General features: G+C 37.1%; 3 protein-coding genes across 8 annotated transcripts in view; 1 reads left to right on the top strand and 2 right to left on the bottom strand.

Annotated features, from left to right (window-relative positions):
* Positions 1-76: 76 nt before the first annotated feature.
* Positions 77-1968, bottom strand: LOC131426921 (glutathione S-transferase C-terminal domain-containing protein homolog). The gene is made up of 2 exons (XM_058589700.1): positions 867-1968; positions 77-812 (listed from the first exon to the last, which is right to left on the bottom strand). The coding sequence occupies exons 1-2, from the start codon at positions 1966-1968 to the stop codon at positions 136-138; spliced, it is 1779 nt and encodes a 592-aa protein (XP_058445683.1). The 3' UTR covers positions 77-135.
* A 28-nt stretch (positions 1969-1996) lies between these two features.
* LOC131426922 (protein JTB) lies at positions 1997-2658 on the bottom strand. Its single transcript, XM_058589701.1, has 3 exons — positions 2500-2658; positions 2211-2444; positions 1997-2156 (listed from the first exon to the last, which is right to left on the bottom strand). Exons 1-3 carry the CDS (start codon positions 2553-2555, stop codon positions 1997-1999), a joined length of 450 nt encoding a protein of 149 aa, XP_058445684.1. The 5' UTR covers positions 2556-2658.
* An 11785-nt stretch (positions 2659-14443) lies between these two features.
* LOC131426917 (CREB-regulated transcription coactivator 1) overlaps positions 14444-16953 on the top strand; it is an 83003-nt gene continuing 80493 nt past the window's right edge. For 4 of the 6 annotated variants that reach the window (XM_058589682.1, XM_058589683.1, XM_058589684.1 and 1 more), the window contains exon 1: positions 14444-15416. In XM_058589682.1, coding sequence (XP_058445665.1) covers positions 15303-15416 — 114 coding nt within the window. In that variant the 5' untranslated portion in view covers positions 14444-15302. The remainder of the gene's footprint in view (positions 15417-16953) is intronic. The other 2 variants (XM_058589687.1, XM_058589686.1) reach the window with 1 other exon arrangement.

Genomic DNA, 16953 nt, shown 5'->3' with positions numbered 1-16953 from the left:
GGAAAGTGAATTTATACGATTCAGTATGCAAGTCATTTTGTACTCAAAATACAAAACCCGAAAAAAATCCTGTTGCTTGTGAGGAAATAAACAATTATTTATTCGACCCGTGCGGTAGTTCTTTTTTTTTCCTAGTTAAAAAGTTCCAACTAAAAGTCGGTTCTTTGGAGTACAGTCCTCTGGGTTAAGCCGCTTTTGTATGACGGTGTAGCCAAACTCTTCAGCCCGCAATGCACGATCCTTATCGATTACGTCCATGCAGTGGAATCCTTGGTGCGATTTTTCCACGTTAGTTTTACTGTTGTTGAGATCATGAGTCTGATCTGCGCAATGTGCTATGCAGAGGTATTCTTTTAGCAGCAGTTCGGATTGTTGAAAAATTTTGCTTCTGGGGTACTGAATAGCATCTAGCTCGCAAATCTTTCCGTAACAGCAAGGACAACACACAAATTTTGCGCGCAGATCGATGCATTTCTCTAGTACGATGTCGCTTGCAACACCGCACGCATGAAGCGACACGCCAATGTCGAAATGAGCTGTAAAATAATTCAAATTACATTGGAAATAAACGACGTTTGATAAACCAAGCCGCTGCACTCGATCCATTGCCAATTGTTGTGATTCTTCCTTATTTTCCAACAAATAGATGGTGCATTCGGGCAAGAGACACGCTAGCAGAATACCTAAATGGCCGGTACCGGAGCAAAAATCAACAATAATGTAACCTGGTCTAGCCAATTCAATCACTTCGTTAGCCAAATTCTCCAGTTGATGCTTTTTTCGTTCGATCCGTTTGGACGGGAGCATTCCACCTACAAAAAAAAACATTTACAAAAACAACAAGCAATCATAAAAATCAAAACTACCTTCTGGTTTGGCCTCAAGTGGAACTGTTTCCCAGTCGAACAGATTGATTTTTCGATCATTTGGTATACTTGCAGTGTCCAACCGTAGCTGATTAACTTTTTTCAATATTCCTAAAACTTCCGGTTGATTCGTGGTGAGTACTTTCTCACCCAGAAGGTTCAGTTTTTTTGTGTCCGATTTGTAAAGACTGTAACTGGCGGGAACATTTACGACCAACTGATCCACGATCAACCTTGAAATAGTGTGACAATGTTGATTCGAAAGCAGATCATTGCAAATTTGGTTCAGCTCTCCATTATCGTCAGCTTTTATTTGCCGGTACCAGTTATTGATTCTCGGAAGCTTTGCGTGCAATGTGTCGAGCGGAATCCGTCTATCGAACAGGTGAAAACCGATGAAAAGTATTATATCAGCTAAAGTTTTTTCGAAACCTTCTGCAAACTTGTGGTTCTCGTAAAAATTGAAGCGGGCTGTTTCGTTGTCCAGTTTATTATACTCTTGCTGAGAAGAAATTTTCACTTTCTGGACGTTATTGATCAACTTGTAAATGTTGTGCGTTTTCAGAGGTTGCGACAAGTGACTTTCGAATTTTGCAATGTCTTCTGGAATATTGTACGTGTTACAATTTTCCTGCTGCAGTACCTCTCGCACGCATTTTATAACATCAACTTCGCAAAATTTGGTCCACATTGAAATTTCTGCTGGTGCTAGAAGGGTGTTACCTTTAAAACCAAGAATCTGTTTCGGGTTCTGCGAGTACTCAACGTGAGTTTTTGCTATACGGCGACAAATTCCGCATAATCCTGAAATGATCCAGTCGTTGATCGTTAAAATTGGCAATTGACAGTACTTTGGAGTTGCTGGCCATAATTCATTCTCATGAAATGTGACACCAACGTTTTCAATGTTTACAACGACAGAATCACGATGCTCAGAAACAATTTTGCTCTGCACAAAGTTTATCTGAAAATCTCGACCAATCTCAGGTTGACTCAAATATTTACAAATTACCAATAAAATATAACTTTCGATTGGGATTTCTACTAAATCCTTCTTATCCAAACCAGTTTTTCGAAAATATTCCAAGTGTAAGTCAATCATCGTAACGCAAAATGAAGCTAATTAAAATTTAACAGTTTCCGAGTTGATTTTGAATTTTAAGCATAGCTCTTCGGTTTAACGATTTTTGTCGTAGAAACGAAATTGCCGTAGACAAACAGCCGATAATGGTGAGTGTTATCTGGAATGACCAGTAGTGTTTTTCGTCCAGCCATGCAACTCGATCACAGCTAAAATTTCATGTTCATCAACTTTAAGATACATTGCGAAATATGATAACTCACCTTCTCGTCACGATCTCTCCGCTGAGGCACTTGAGTACTTCTTTGTTGTGGGTATGTACACAGACTCCCTGGGACTTACTGGTAATTTCAAATGCTGTGCACGGGTGACAATCTCTGATTACCTCATATGACTCGCGAACCCAGCAAGTAGAATTATTTTCAATTACAAATTCCTGACGACGTGTTCCAGCCTTCATCCATTTGGACTCAATAATCAAAACTACAATTGTCAACCTTTAATAAAAGAGTTTAATCAGCCTAAACAATTTTCCAAATAACATCTACTTACAATATCAGACAGCTGATTCCGAAAACCATGCGTTTTTGTGAAAGCTTTTCTATCATGTTTCATTCACAGATATATTATCAGAGTATTTATCAAGGTAATTCTATTCAAAGCATAATTTCTAATGAACAACGAAAACGAAATAACTTTTTTTGTGTTGTGTTGTGTTGAGCTGAGGTCAGGGATGCCAGAATTTGAGGAGAAATCACTCATTGTCGAGCTCTTCTATAGAATAGGGTAACAGAGGTATTTTGGCCCACTTCAGGGTTCATTTTATTTTGGCCCACTTTGTAAAAATATCCACCAAATGTTGTAATATCTTTGAAAACCCCTTCCGCAATAGGTAATTTAATGTGATTAGCTTCAAATTGATGCAACATGAGTTACTTAACATCGATAAAATCCGATGAAATCGATAAAGTTTGTTAGGTGGGCCAAAATATATGAAGTGGCCAAAATACCTCTGTTACCCTATCCAAAATTAGGTCGTTATCTACTCAAAATTTGTGTTGATCGGTAAAAATGGGTAGTGTGCTTTGTTATAGCATAACACTTGTATTAAACTTACATCTACCTAAATTTTGAGGTAATCACTCGTTACCCAAAATTGGGGAGATGCACTTTAGTTGATTTTGGGTAGCTTTTGGCACAAAGTGTGTGAGAGTGTAGTCGATTTCAGAAAAAAACTATGTTTGTCGGGTTTGAGTGACAATTTTTCATTTTTCAAGGGTACGGGTCGGGTTTCGTGTATTCCTTTCTGTGGTTTTGTTCCGAGCGTATATCTAGGAAGGCTTTTAAGACTTCGAATGCTGTTAATGTATCGTTATAGAAAATGATAATTCAAATTCCTCAAAATTCTTTAGTGAAACTAGTATGACCGCCAGGAAAACAGGGCAGAGATCTCTGGTTAAACATTCGTTGGGCCGCAATAAATAGAATAATTAACACCCATCAAGCTTATAACAAGGCCCTACAAAGGATTTCGTTTCGGGAGGGGCCCTCAGACAAAAAGTGTGATCGGGAAGATTACTAATTCTTATAGTGCCGGTGTTTTTTAACAGACACTTTAAACTTTTCCACTGCAACTATTATTGTTGAGTATTCAACAAAAAAAATGTGACTGTGCCCGAGAGAAGAGTACATTTCTTACACTGAACATCATTTTTACCTATTTTCTGAGAAGAAATCACTCATTTACGAGCTCTTCTATAAGCTACCCAAAATTAAGTCGTTATCTACTCAAACTTTGAGTTGATCGGTAAAAATGGGTAGCGTGCTTTGTTATGGCATAACACTTGTACTAAACTTACATTTACCTAAATTTTGAGGTCATTGTAGGGAATAGGATGAATGAATAATGATAATTAAAAAAAAGGCTTGAATGCTGTAAAGGTTGGATACTTGAAATTATAAAATATATTCTATGAATTCTATACTACCAAAGTGATATTTTATTGTGATGAAACTGGTACCACTGAAAATCAAAGTTGCGTAACTATGGAAACCGTTAAACAATTGCACTTCATTGATATGGATACGAACATGTTAAGGATTTGTTTATACGATAAAAACGAGAATTCTTTTCATTCTGCGATCGAAGCTTACTTCTAACAGACGTGTCTTTTCTAGGAGCTTAGGTTTGGTTACGACAGTCATCACTCGTTACCCAAAATTGGGAAGATGCACTTTAGTTGATTTTGGGTAGGTTTTGACCCAAAACTAGATAGCGGCTGGTAAGAGTGTACATTCTTACTGTCTTTTACTGTCACGCCATTCCTTACACACATGTCTAAGATCTTCTAAATGTCCATTGTTAGAGCACGATAATCCACAAGACTTATTGTGATGCGCAGAAATGGCATTTCACCACGCTGGCGTCAGATTCTTGTCCACACCGAGGATGCAAAAAACGAAGCATCGCACAAAGAGGAAAGCGCACTTCTTCTCAGTGTCGAATAGACAGCATTTGAGTGTGTGCTTGTGGTTAAAGCAGCTGGCGCGAGTGAAACACATTCTCTTCGCATGAACCGCACACACGCGCTCTCGTCTAAATACACCCAAGTGACCACTGGCGCGTGATGGTGAGCGAACACTTCTGTGAACACTTCAATTAATAGAGAACACTTCAATTAATAGAGAGTAGATCTGGCCTTGCTATGAAAAATTTGCAAGGAAAACCGAAAATTTTACGATAAATTGTTTTATTTGACTAATTTTGCGTGTCCACGCTTCTTCTACGCAAACCATACAGCAGAGTGCTCACCGACGTGTACACCTCTGTGAAAGTATCTGCATCCACCTCAGAAATTTATTAGCTAATGCTCTAGCACTTTGGTGCGATTCAGTGGAAGAGATAAAAGGAAATAAACAAACGCACTCATGATGCGTGCACACTTTATACAACAGTGGTGTATATATGTGAAAGAGAAGAGCTCTCGTTGAAGTTGTCAGTGCGAGGGGAGAAATTTTACTTGCTCTTCGTCCCACAGAGGAGATGGACATCTCTGGTGATGCGATGGATTTTGAGAAGTGATCCGTGATAGCTCCCTGTAGAGTCATAAGTAATATGATGAGATGCAATATCCACTGACTACACCCCTGACCATGATGTAAGTATTGGTGACACACTCCGAACAACCGTTGCAACATGTTGCCATGGGATCATTAGCGGGAGTATATCGAAGCTGAGTGGACGCACTGAAGCGACGCGGGAGTAAACGCTACAAATTGGCGCAGTCGGTACGATAAAATGGTAAGTCAATTGTTTCTTTGGTTTGTGGATTTAGGAGTTGACGAAACTCTACATTACAACTGAATTATTGGAAAAAAAAGCCAGACCAGTGAAATCTGAAGGGTATAGTGAGACCGGGCAGAAAAGTCCGCAGCACAAAAGATTTTATCAGTCCAAAACAAAAAGAAGATTCAAAGGTATTCATGAAAAAAAAAGATTATGCGAAAACATAGTTACTAGACCAGCAAAATGCTGAAGAGCAAATGGTTGTGCGAGTCCGGTTTTGTCCGCAGCGCTTTGTGATGCACAAGTTCTTGGCTAGTCCAGCACGACGCTGAAGAGCATCGATTAATCGAACAAAATCGATTTCGCAGACAAATTTTCATTGGACATAAAGAGAATGAAAGATTACCACAAGATCCCCCACATGTGTGCGTGTAGGACAATGTGAAAATAGAAACGATCAAAATAAACTAGGTGGTCGTGCCTTATTCGTTGAGAAGGTGTAAGTGAAAGTGAGAGACGTAGACGTTTGACACTGTTTAAAGCGACCAGAAAAAAAATAAAACACTGTGAAAGAAACAAAATTGTTTACCTTGATTTGTGTTACTAATGACATGCAGATAAATTGGAAAAAAGCACACAACTTAATTGATAAATTGCTGTAAGAATTTGTAAAGAACAAAAAAAAAGAATATTTGTTTATACCTTATAACTACTAGTTAAGCGATTTCTATTTTGGTTCTTTTGTTATTACAGATGAATTTCGGAGACAATTTAAAATGCCCATTAGAGCCTTTTAATGATTGTGTGGATAGTCAGGATTTTCGAAGAGAGTGGGAGGAGTGGCATCGGGCATTCGAGCTATTTTTAGAATTACGAAATTTGGAGAGTCAACACGACAAATTGGTACTACTATTGACTGCAGGTGGTCGCGGTTTGCAACGTATTTATTATAATCTCGGTCTAGCACCAGATGAAATTTATCATGAACCAGTTAAAATACCGTATTGCCCCCAAGAGGTACCCGAATACGACAATGCAGTGAAGAGACTGAGTAAGTTTTTTATCGGAAAACGTAATGATCGTATTGAACTGGAAGTCTTCCGTTCATTAAAACAGGGATGTGACGAAACATTTAATAATTTTCTACTACGGCTTCGGACACAAGCAGCGCGATGTGATTTCAGAGACCGAGAAGAGAAAGAGATCCTCCAGCAAGTCACAATGGGAGCCTGCGACGAACGAGTGCGGGACAAAGGTCTAGAGAGTGTGATGGACCTTGATGAGATAACTAGCTACGCTGTTAACCGAGAGATACTGTCCAAGCAGAAGGAAAAATCGAAAGCTTTCACCGGAGAGGCGACCCCTAGTTCTGTAGCAGCTGTTAAGCAAGAGTGGATCCCAAGATCACGAATGAATGGAAAATTTTATAACTATGAAATTAACAGGGGAAAATGGTCAGCTCGTGGAAATGTCGAGTGTGGTCGCTGTGGTGCACATAGGCATTCATCAGACTCGTTGAATTGCCCGGCGCGTAAGGCTCGGTGTAACCAGTGTCGTCGAATTAGACATTTTGCACGAAAATGTAATAAACAACAAAGCAGCTCGAGAAACCGTACTTGGAAACGAACGACAGATGAAGCCAACTTGTTGCGACAAGATGAAGGTTTGGTTGAAGAACTTCCCTGCAGATCAATTTCACAAAATGTTTCTCAGGTATAATTAAAACGGTTTCGAAGAGAAATTAAATATAGTAACAGCCTTAAACTGTATGAAAACCGAATTCGACAAATAAAGTAACAATGAATTATCTTCTTTCATTTTATTTAGAACTCGATGAAGTCCAATATTGATGGCATCGTTACGTGTTTCATAGATCAACATCCTGTGAGTTTTCTTGTTGATTCTGGTTCTTCCATTAACACAGTGACTACATAAGTATGGGCAAAGCTAGAAAGTTGCGATTCGAAGCTCTTCAAGAAAAAAATTCCTGGGGACCGACGATTTACTGCATATGCTAGCCGTGATACATTGAAGGTGTTGGCGGTATTTCAGGCATGGATCTTTATTGACAATGCAAAGCCAAAGAGCTACGCTGAATTCTTTGTAATTGAAGGAGCCAATCGATGTTTGTTGAGTAAACGAACGGCGGAAGAGCTCAAAATTCTAAAAGTGGGACTGGATGTTCAAAACGTCGACACCACGTGGAATCCGTTCCCAAAATTTCCCAATATTTTGGTAAAATTATCGATTGATAAAAGCGTTCCTCCCCGAAAGATTTCTTACATTCGAGTGCCGGAACCCATGGTTCAAAAGGTTGAAGAAAAGATCGAAGAAATGCTCCACATGGATATAATTGAGCCCGTCGAGGGTGTTTCGGAATGGATTTCACCGATGGTCGTTGTTCCAAAAGGGAAAAATAGTGTTCGCTTATGCATTAACATGAAGTATCCAAACGAAGCAATTCAACGTGAGCACTTTCCCTTACCAATGATTGAAACCTTACTAAATAAATTGAAGGGGTCTAAATATTTCTCCCGTTTGGACATAACTTCAGCATATTATCACGTGGAACTTCATTCCGATTCGCGAGCTATTACTACTTTTATGAGCTGCCGAGGATTAATGCGTTTCAAAAGACTTATGTTCGGGATCAATTGCGCTCCTGAAATATTCCAGCGCATAATGACGAATATGCTTATCGGGATTGAAGGTGTCATTATTTATATTGACGATATTATTATATTTGGACGAACGCATTCGTAAGGGCAGGCATTACATTCCTTTTGTGTAATTTGGTCTTTCTGTTTGAACAGACTTAACGTACAAAATCATTACATGACCAGAACTACGATTCTGCTGACACAATGAATCCTTCTAGGTCGAGACTCGAACATACGACAACTGACATGTAAGACCAGTGCCGTATTCACTGAATCGCCAACCCGGGCGATCCGATCCGTAGAGAACGGAAAACATCTTAATATGGGGGTCATAATAGTTGATGGCCATACAAACTTTCTTTAGCTATATTGGTTTCGGTTTCAGGTTCCGGATGTAGCGGTTCAAAGTTTTAAAACGAAATTCACATCGATTTATCAGACATGACTTGAGAATTAGAAATAGATAATACTTTTCTTTACGTTTCGTCTTAGGCTCATCAGTGCAGAGCAGTTCAAATTGAACTGCGTATTGTAAACTTAAACAGTTCAACTTGAACCGCTAAGCAGACGTAAAGTTAATGCTACTTGCAAAACACTTATTCATTTGGTACCGAAGTACCACGTCTTTCCGAACGAAAACGTTGTTTTCGGCTAATACTGGCGGATTCGGGTATGGTTATTTAGGGGTTAACCTATGTTTGTGCTTAATATAAATAGATAATAGTTCAAGGATGCCAAATCAGGTGAACAAGGTAAATAGGTAAGTAGCTGGAACCGTTGATTTTATTCATCGCTACCCTCATATGCTCATAAGCCATGAACAATCAGTCTCTTGAGCGCTGAAGAACATCGGAAAACTCACTGCCTTTGGCATCTTAGAGCTTGAGCAATGTGCCTTTAAACTTATATTATTAAATAAAAAAAATCGGAAAGCTCAGGATTCAACTTTCAAGTTTTCGACGCTCTGTCATGTAAAAGTCAGAGCAGATTACATAAATAATGCGAAAAAATTATTGGTACATGTACATCGTTCTTATGGAACGTGTTTGAAATTGCACGCTTTAGCTTGATCTACTTTTTGAGTTTCCGTTCAGTTAGTTTCGGATCAAAGAAAAGTTATTTAATTCTAGTTTTAAAACTCTATTTATTGAAAAAAAAGTTCAGAGGGCCGTTGTGTAGGCAAATTGAACGAGGATTGTTTTCTGAATATATCAAATTATCAATATATGTTCGTCCAAATTAAGACTTGTTGTTTTTACTTCGGATCCACGTTAATTTGCAGCTACATCTAACACCAGCACCAGGTGGCACGGGCCCTACAAATGCGCAGATGTTGCCTTTGGCTGACACTAAAATAAGATCCACCTGCAGCGACGACATTGTACTTCAATTCGACTTTTACGTTCCATTGATCAACATCTGGAAAAGATTCAAAGGGATCAAAATTTATTGTTAACGCTCCAACAAATGGCACAGGATCTTACTCGTTTGAATAGCGATAGTGAATATTTTTAGTTTGAGCTCAATCTATTCGAGGCCAATTGTCACTCAAAGCTTTTGGACGTTCCAATTGCCTCTCCGGTTTTATGTTGCGGTTCGACAAGCATCAGTAAGTTCGTCACAATAAGCACGAAAACAAAATACAGCAAATCCCTGGCGAATCCACACGCTTGGGAAAGCCCATTGTCGGGTGATCGTTCTGTTCTCTAGCGAATAATATTGGATCCAGCCAAACATGTATACGAAGTGCGCTTGCGATCGTCTTTTCAGTCCTATATTAGTATGGGATCCAGCTTTCTCGTCTGCAGAATCTGTCATATAGTATAGTTTTATGTATTTTTTTTTTCGTTCATTTTGCCCCGAGTGTAACGTCCATTTTATGTACTTTGAATATCAGAGCTTCAATCATCACGAAACTCTCAAAACCTCTACCGGTATAATCTGCAGGATCAACAGCCCAATACTATTTATCCAACTTTTTTGTGTCCGATTTCGGGAGGGGCTACGGCCTCCACGAAACATAACAGTCAATGGAAGCAACAAATAATTTTGTGCTAGATGTATTCTTCGTATTTTTCCTGGTTAGCAGTGAAGTGACACTGGAGATGATGCCGATTTTTCTGATTTCGAAACGATTGAATTTAAGAGTATAAACTTTTGAAATAACAGCGATAATACTTTGAACAACCCCACATTATCGAAATGACAGAATGAGCAATGAATTATTACTCGACTGCATGATTTTTCAGTGCTCGATCGGTTCAGTGCTAGAATTTTCGCCTGAGTTGGCTGCTCGATCAACCCGATTGACAGTGACATTATAAATGTCATTGAATATTCGCTCATTTTATGAATGTGCTAGTGTAAAATTTAGGCGACTTAAGCCGTTTCATTACACTCTAGCTAGAGGAATGGATGATGCTGACTAAGGTAGGCCGTTTTGTTAATTTCCAGCAAATTTCAACAGTTTATGTTGGAATTCTAAGAAGAACTGGTTATTTACTAGTTCTCTATATCCGAAAAACATGAAGATTTAAATTTGTATATTCAGTTATGTAATGTTTTGATTTAAAAATAAACTGAAAATCAGCACTTAAACGTGAAAAATTGAGAAAGAAGAAGAAGACGAATTGAGAATTCAGCCCGCATCTTCTCACTCAATTCCGTGAGGGGGACGACACTAAAAAACTGCACTTCGCTTCGATTAGGCTTTTTTACGCTGCATACGATCATGCACACTTTCCTTCTCTTTGCTACACATAGTAACGGTTGAATATGGATCGATCGTCTTTTCTTGGGTTTTTGCTGGTTAAAAACATAACCATGGAGATATGATGTATCGTAATATGCAATGAAACCTGAAAGTTGCAAATGTCACATGAAAAAAAATTTTCAAAGACTAAAGTTTTTTTTTATTTTCCAAGGAACAATTGTATTAATTTTAAATAAAATGATGATATTTTTTAATATTAGTTTTCAGGAACTGTTAAATATGTGAAACGATTTTTAGAGATGCTCGCGCTTTCACTTCGACCGAATCAACGATTGTGAATTTTACAATTCAAGGATTCGAATCAAGGCTGAACAAAATTTGAAAAAAAAAAACGAGATGTAATCCACAGCCAACCAAACACGCCAAGATTCGCACGACTGAATTCTTCATTCACAGTCATATACCATTCGACTAAGTTCATCGAGTACGCAAAATGTCTCTGTGTGTATGTGCGTATGTGCGTATGTAACGTTTTTTTGCACTAATTTTTCTCGGAGATGGCTGAACAGATTTTCACAAACTTAGATTCAAATGAAAGGTCTTGTGATCCTATACAAAATTCCTGAATTTCATCCGGATCCGACTTCCGGATCCGGAAATATAGGGTAAAGTGTGTTAAAAATTTTATATCATCACTGAAAAGAGCGAAAACCCGTGAAAAATTTCTAAATCGACCTCAAATCTTCTCCAATTGATAGTTTTACCTTTTTTTATATATATAAAAAATAGGTATAGAATTCGCTCAAACTTTCGAAAATTTTTCCGAGGCCCGGAGGGCCGAATGACATATACCAATCGATTCAGCTCGACGAACTGAGCAAATGTCTGTGTGTGTGTGTGTATGTGTGTGTGTGTCTGTATGTGTGTTGTCAACTAAGAGGTCGAGATCTCAGAGATGGTTGGGCCGATTTTGATCAAAATAGTCGCAAATGAAAGGTCTCCCCGTCACCCAAAACGCTATTGAATGGTTTTGAGATCGGATGTTTACTTTTTGAGTTATACGAAGTTTTATGTCAAAATTTTCAGTTTTTTGACAGTATCTGTCACAATTGACCTTGAAAACAGAATATGTTTTCAGACTAAGATTCCGCACGATAATACCTATCCAACAAGCCATAGATTGTTAAAATCCGTCCATTTTTAACGGAGATATCGAAATTTTTGTGTAAACGACTTTTCCCCCTATTCCAGCAGTAGGAGTTTTGAGCGCTGTATGACAAAGCAATGCTTGGGAGCAACGGAAAACACGATTTTTTATTCTGTTACATACAATTGTTTCTAAGTACCAAAAAGACTGTGTACAGCATCCTTTTCCATGACATTTAGCCTCGGACCGATTTTAGCACGGCTCGTTTTTGGCAACATAATCGTTCGAATATCACATAAACTATATATCATATAAACGAGATGATGGCAGATTTTTTTTAATTATATTGTTTTAAACTACTTACAGCAATAAACGCTGGAAGAACATAACATCCATATACCATTCGAATCAGTTCGTCGAGATCAGCAAATGCGTGTGTGACAAATAATTTCGCTCAATTTTCTCGGAAAATTTCTTTTCTACAAATTCAGATTCATACGAAAAGTCGTATGCTACCAAACAAAGTTCCTAAATTATGTTTGGTTCCGACCTCTGGTTCCAGAACTACAGGATGATATGCGAAACGAAATCAAAATTGTGTAACTCATTCTTCTCGTAGATGGCTGAACCGATCTAAGATTTAAATGAAATCTAAGAATCATCTAAGATTCAAATGAAAAGTTTTAAGATTCTATAAAACATCTTGCTCTTCAGTCAGATCCAACTTCCGGTTTCGGGGATACAGGGTGATTGGTATAAAAATGTCTATTCCACATAAATTAATCAGGTTTATCGGGTTAGCAGATTTGGATAGCCGATAAAAAAAATTAACTTTTTGTCGATTCAGAAGGCATCTAAAAATTTAATTCGTGCTATGATTTCTCAAAGATGTCTTCACTGATTTTCAAATATTTTGAAACAAATGTAAACTATACAGCTATTCAGGAGAATTTATCTGACTTCGGCCATACCGATTTTAGAATCGTTTCTCAAAGCTCAATCGTTTTCTAAAAAAAGGCTAATCAAATATCAGAAACAAAAATTCAAATTAAAATAAACTTATATACAAAATTAATTAATTTTATCCAATTATGACTTCCGGTTCTCGAATTACATGATGATGAATTTTCAAAATTCAAACCGATATAGAAGATGGGATTGAGCTTCAAAGTTGGACTCAAAACTGTTGTAATTTATTCGTCATATGGCCATACGAATCGGTTTGGGTTATGCTGGTTCCAGAATACCGGCTCTGGAAGTACCTTAAATTACCGTAAACTCTAAAGTGGAACTTACATATCATGGCATCTTTAATCGATTATCACACTTCTAGATTTAAATTCGATCCGATTTGCAGTTTCGACATTACAGAGTAATGAGTGATTAAAATCTCAAATTGTCGCTTAAAACGACGGTCATTAAAATAATGTCATGAAAACTTAAACACCGAAGAATATTCATGCAAAAAACACATGCAGATTGGTGAAAAAAAGGTATCATCTCACTGCTAGGTGGATTAAACACGTTTTCATCAAACAAACTGATTTTGGTTATTCTTTTAAGAATCGAAGAAAATTATTTTGGAGAATACCACAGTATTATATATGTTAGTATGATTGATATAAGAAAGGCATCATTACACCACTTGGTGGATTGAAACAGTTTTTTTATTTTGAAACAATAACCTGTTATTTCAAAAGTTTCTACTATTTGCATTAAATGCAAAAAGCTTGTATTATTATGAGCCGCACAATCATTCTAACAGAAACAAGCTCTTAATTGAAAAGAATAGCATTTTACACTCAATGCAGAATCACTTTCGAAATATAAGTTTTCCAGCTCTTAGATTGATAGTTTTCACTCTCCGCAATAACGAACCGACGAATGCTCTCAAATTTATCTACGATCTTCTTGAGTTAACCAACGTTATTTTTTGTGTGTGCTTGAAACTACAAAAGATTGTAATAAATTATTCTCAATAGCTTAATTAGTTTCGATCAAAATGCAGATAGAATAATAAATATTTTACATGTGCGTTCCAATCAATTTCTTGACAAACAATTTCACAGTAAATTTAACTTGAAAATTTAAATTTTAAAGAAAGAAATCTAATTCAAATTAATAATTGTAGCGCTTAAAATTTACAAACTTTTTAATTCAAATAAATGAACCTAAACTTAGTTATTTTAACTAACGCTGACATGGTCTGTTGAAACCTAAGGGCATATTCAGTAGTGTTCTAGTTCTAGATGCATAATTTATGCCAGTTACAAAATTTAAATCTGAATTTTATAACAAGAAAAACTGGCAGCCCCAGCAGTGTTTTACTCGTGTTTCAAATATACAAAAAATAGAACGGCATCGTAGACCAGTTTTAAATTTGACAGAAGAACTGGTCGAATAAATAAAACTAGAACGGCTTGCTGGGAATACGTTTGTTCCAGTTTCTGCTCTATTATAGATCTTCCATATAGATCTTCTAGCTGTTGAATTTGCTTTAAATGTGGTTATTTCTCCAAAATTTTTCTCTGCGTGGTGTTTTCAGATTACCTAACTCTATTCTTATGAGTAATATTTGATGGGCGTGTATAAGATCGGTCCCGGGCTCCTGGTTAAATAATTTGCAGTGGTGCTAGTGCGGGATACGTAATGCTGACAATTTTGGTAGTGGTGTTGAATTTGCTCGCATTAAAAACGATTCAGTCACAGAAGTCAGTAGAGCGAAGGAGAAAAAATTATTGTACAGATACGTAAATAGCGAAGAGAAGATCGAGGAAGATTTTTTCACAAATCTTTGAAAATTTTCGGATTTAGTGGAATTTTCGTCGCATTTTTACCCAAGCGTTTTTCAAATAAAAGTGAGAAGAATAGATTTCTGAACAAATTGGTGGATCCGTGATTATTATTACTCGGGATTTTGGACGGAAGAACGGCGGAAAAAATAGTGCAAAAGTAGCGACTGACTGGCGGACGGCAGCATAGAAAATTTTCGGTGGAGTTATTTTTCCTTGTCCATTCGTCGTTCCCGTTCTTCTATACCATCGGTCATACATGGGAATCGGAGAGGGTGGATTTTTCTACGCGAGGAAAATAAAATAGGAAAACGTTGCAGCTTCTTGCAACTTATGCCATTCGTTTCTCTCGTAAGGCGAAAATCTTCGTGCTGCGGGATGCGGAGAAAAATGCGTTTCTGTGAGGAAAAGTGCGTTTCTAATTGGCATTAAAGATTGGGGAAAATTCCGAGAAAAACAGTACTCGAACGGTATTGATGGTAGTGAGTTAATTTTCCTGCTAATCATTGATTTTGCTCCAAATAATAATAAAAAAAGATTTTCCTATTGGATTAAACTGCTGTTAAGCTAGTGTTTTGAAGACGGTGTGAGTGAGTCGCAGTTATTATGTACTTGAGGAACCAGCAGTTCCTATAAGAACGTGTGCTAAGTGCTTTACGGATTTCGTATCCGGTAAACGTGCAGGTGTTGATAGCAAAAGATAAGTCTTGTGAAATAGATACCAAAGGAAACAACAGCAGCTTGATTAGATTTAGTCATGGCGAATCCAAGAAAATTCAGCGAAAAAATCGCTTTGCACAACCAGAAACAAGCAGAGGAGACTGCCGAATTTGAGAGAATCATGCGGGAAGTTTCGGATGTCACTTCCAAGGTAAGATAGTACAGTTTAGAGAGGAATGGATCTACCACGAATTTCTGTGTAAAATGTTCGTATAGGCAAACGATACAATGTATGCGTAATATTTGATAATATTTTAATCACAGAGCGAGGAATTATTACTTAGCTCTCAGTTTCCGTGTCTAAGAAGGTCCAGGCCTGCATAAAAATAATTATGCTTACCATAGACAATCCTAAAAGATGCATCTTGGCGGTGAAGATCCACGTTTCAAGACCGGTATGCGCTATTCAAATAAATATAAACAATGATGCTATGATGTACTACCAAATACAAATTATTTGTATTTGGTACTACTGCACCATAGTTGTACGTTGGGCTTTTTTGTTTTTATCTAAGTTTTGATTAAATAAATAGCCGTTTATTTAAACGAAACTACAAATTATACTAAAATCAAAATTTTGACGTAAATTTTTTAAAACGTCGTAGAAGCAATTGACAGTTGATTGTTTCAGCATCATTATATAAAAATTCGTTGAATATTGGTGCTGAATACAAAATGAAAGTTTTTGGAATCATTCTACACAAATGAAAGCTATAATTAAAATCAATGAGTTATTAAAAGAGGAGAAAAACGAAGAGAAAATTAAATTTTCTTTTGTAATTCTATTTGTAAATACTCTTCGGGGGACGGGTATAGCGTGATGGGATAGTCGATGCCTTTCACGCAGCCCGCCTGGGTTCGATTCCTAACCCCGCACATAGGGTCAGAAAGATTTTCTGGTCCGAAGAGGCGAATGACCTAAGATGTTAAAGCCTCCATAATTGAAGCAAAAATAAAATATTTGTAAATATTGTCTAAGTTGATTTTCTCTTAAATATGGCAACACCGTAGTAACATTTCCGAATAAATTTTAGGTTTGAATTCTCGGTTAATTTTTCAAGAGGGCGTATAAGCAAGTGACAGTTTCTCTTTGTTTACTTTCTCTTCTATTAATTACCAAGCGGTTTCCACGTTTATCACTCAACTCTTTGCATGAAATGATACCCGAAATTTTCGACTTTCAAACAGAATATTGATATCAAAGAAAATCTTTTTGATAACATCACAATAATCGAAAGAGAGAGTGATTAAAAAGAAACTGTCACTTGCTTATACGCCCTAATGAAAAATCAACCGAGAATTGGTGATAGGAACTAATTTAGGGGCATAAACAATATTGTTTGTGAAAAAGTTCTCGTCAGTCAGTACAGTACATATATCTACGGTACTTGACTTAAATTGCAGCATTATTTTTACTATATTGGTTTAATTGTTCATTTTCGGAAAATTTTGATATTGGAAGATGGTATTCTAAATCGAATTAGTTGTAAATGGAAAAGTTAGAGCAGGCAAATGGCTAGGCATTCAATTCCGTTTTATATAACTTTCGATTTCTACCGGAAGTGGTCATGTAGATCGATGGTTACTTACGAAAGTCAGCATGGCTCTTGTCAATACTGTCAGCAAATTGTTGGAGAAAAATGAATCATCTAGTCAATGGGACTTTTGCACAAGCCCTAAATAATTAT

This window comes from Malaya genurostris, chromosome 2 (assembly GCF_030247185.1).
Source record: "Malaya genurostris strain Urasoe2022 chromosome 2, Malgen_1.1, whole genome shotgun sequence".
In the NCBI taxonomy this organism is placed as follows: domain Eukaryota; kingdom Metazoa; phylum Arthropoda; class Insecta; order Diptera; family Culicidae; genus Malaya; species Malaya genurostris.
The sequence above is the reverse complement of the archived record's forward strand: the minus strand, read 5'-3'. Positions and strand labels throughout refer to the sequence as shown.

Bases quoted from the DNA above. Each gene is read 5' to 3' on its own strand.
- LOC131426921 (XM_058589700.1), bottom strand. From the start codon at position 1,968: ATGATTGACTTACACTTGGAATATTTTCGAAAAACTGGTTTGGATAAG. The intron at 813-866 runs GTAGTTTTGATT...TTTTTTTTGTAG, and splicing joins ACTTGAGGCCAAACCAGAAG to GTGGAATGCTCCCGTCCAAA.
- LOC131426922 (XM_058589701.1), bottom strand. From the start codon at position 2,555: ATGATAGAAAAGCTTTCACAAAAACGCATGGTTTTCGGAATCAGCTGT. The intron at 2,445-2,499 runs GTAAGTAGATGT...CTTTTATTAAAG, and splicing joins GGAATCAGCTGTCTGATATT to GTTGACAATTGTAGTTTTGA. The intron at 2,157-2,210 runs GTGAGTTATCAT...ATGAAATTTTAG, and splicing joins GGAGAGATCGTGACGAGAAG to CTGTGATCGAGTTGCATGGC.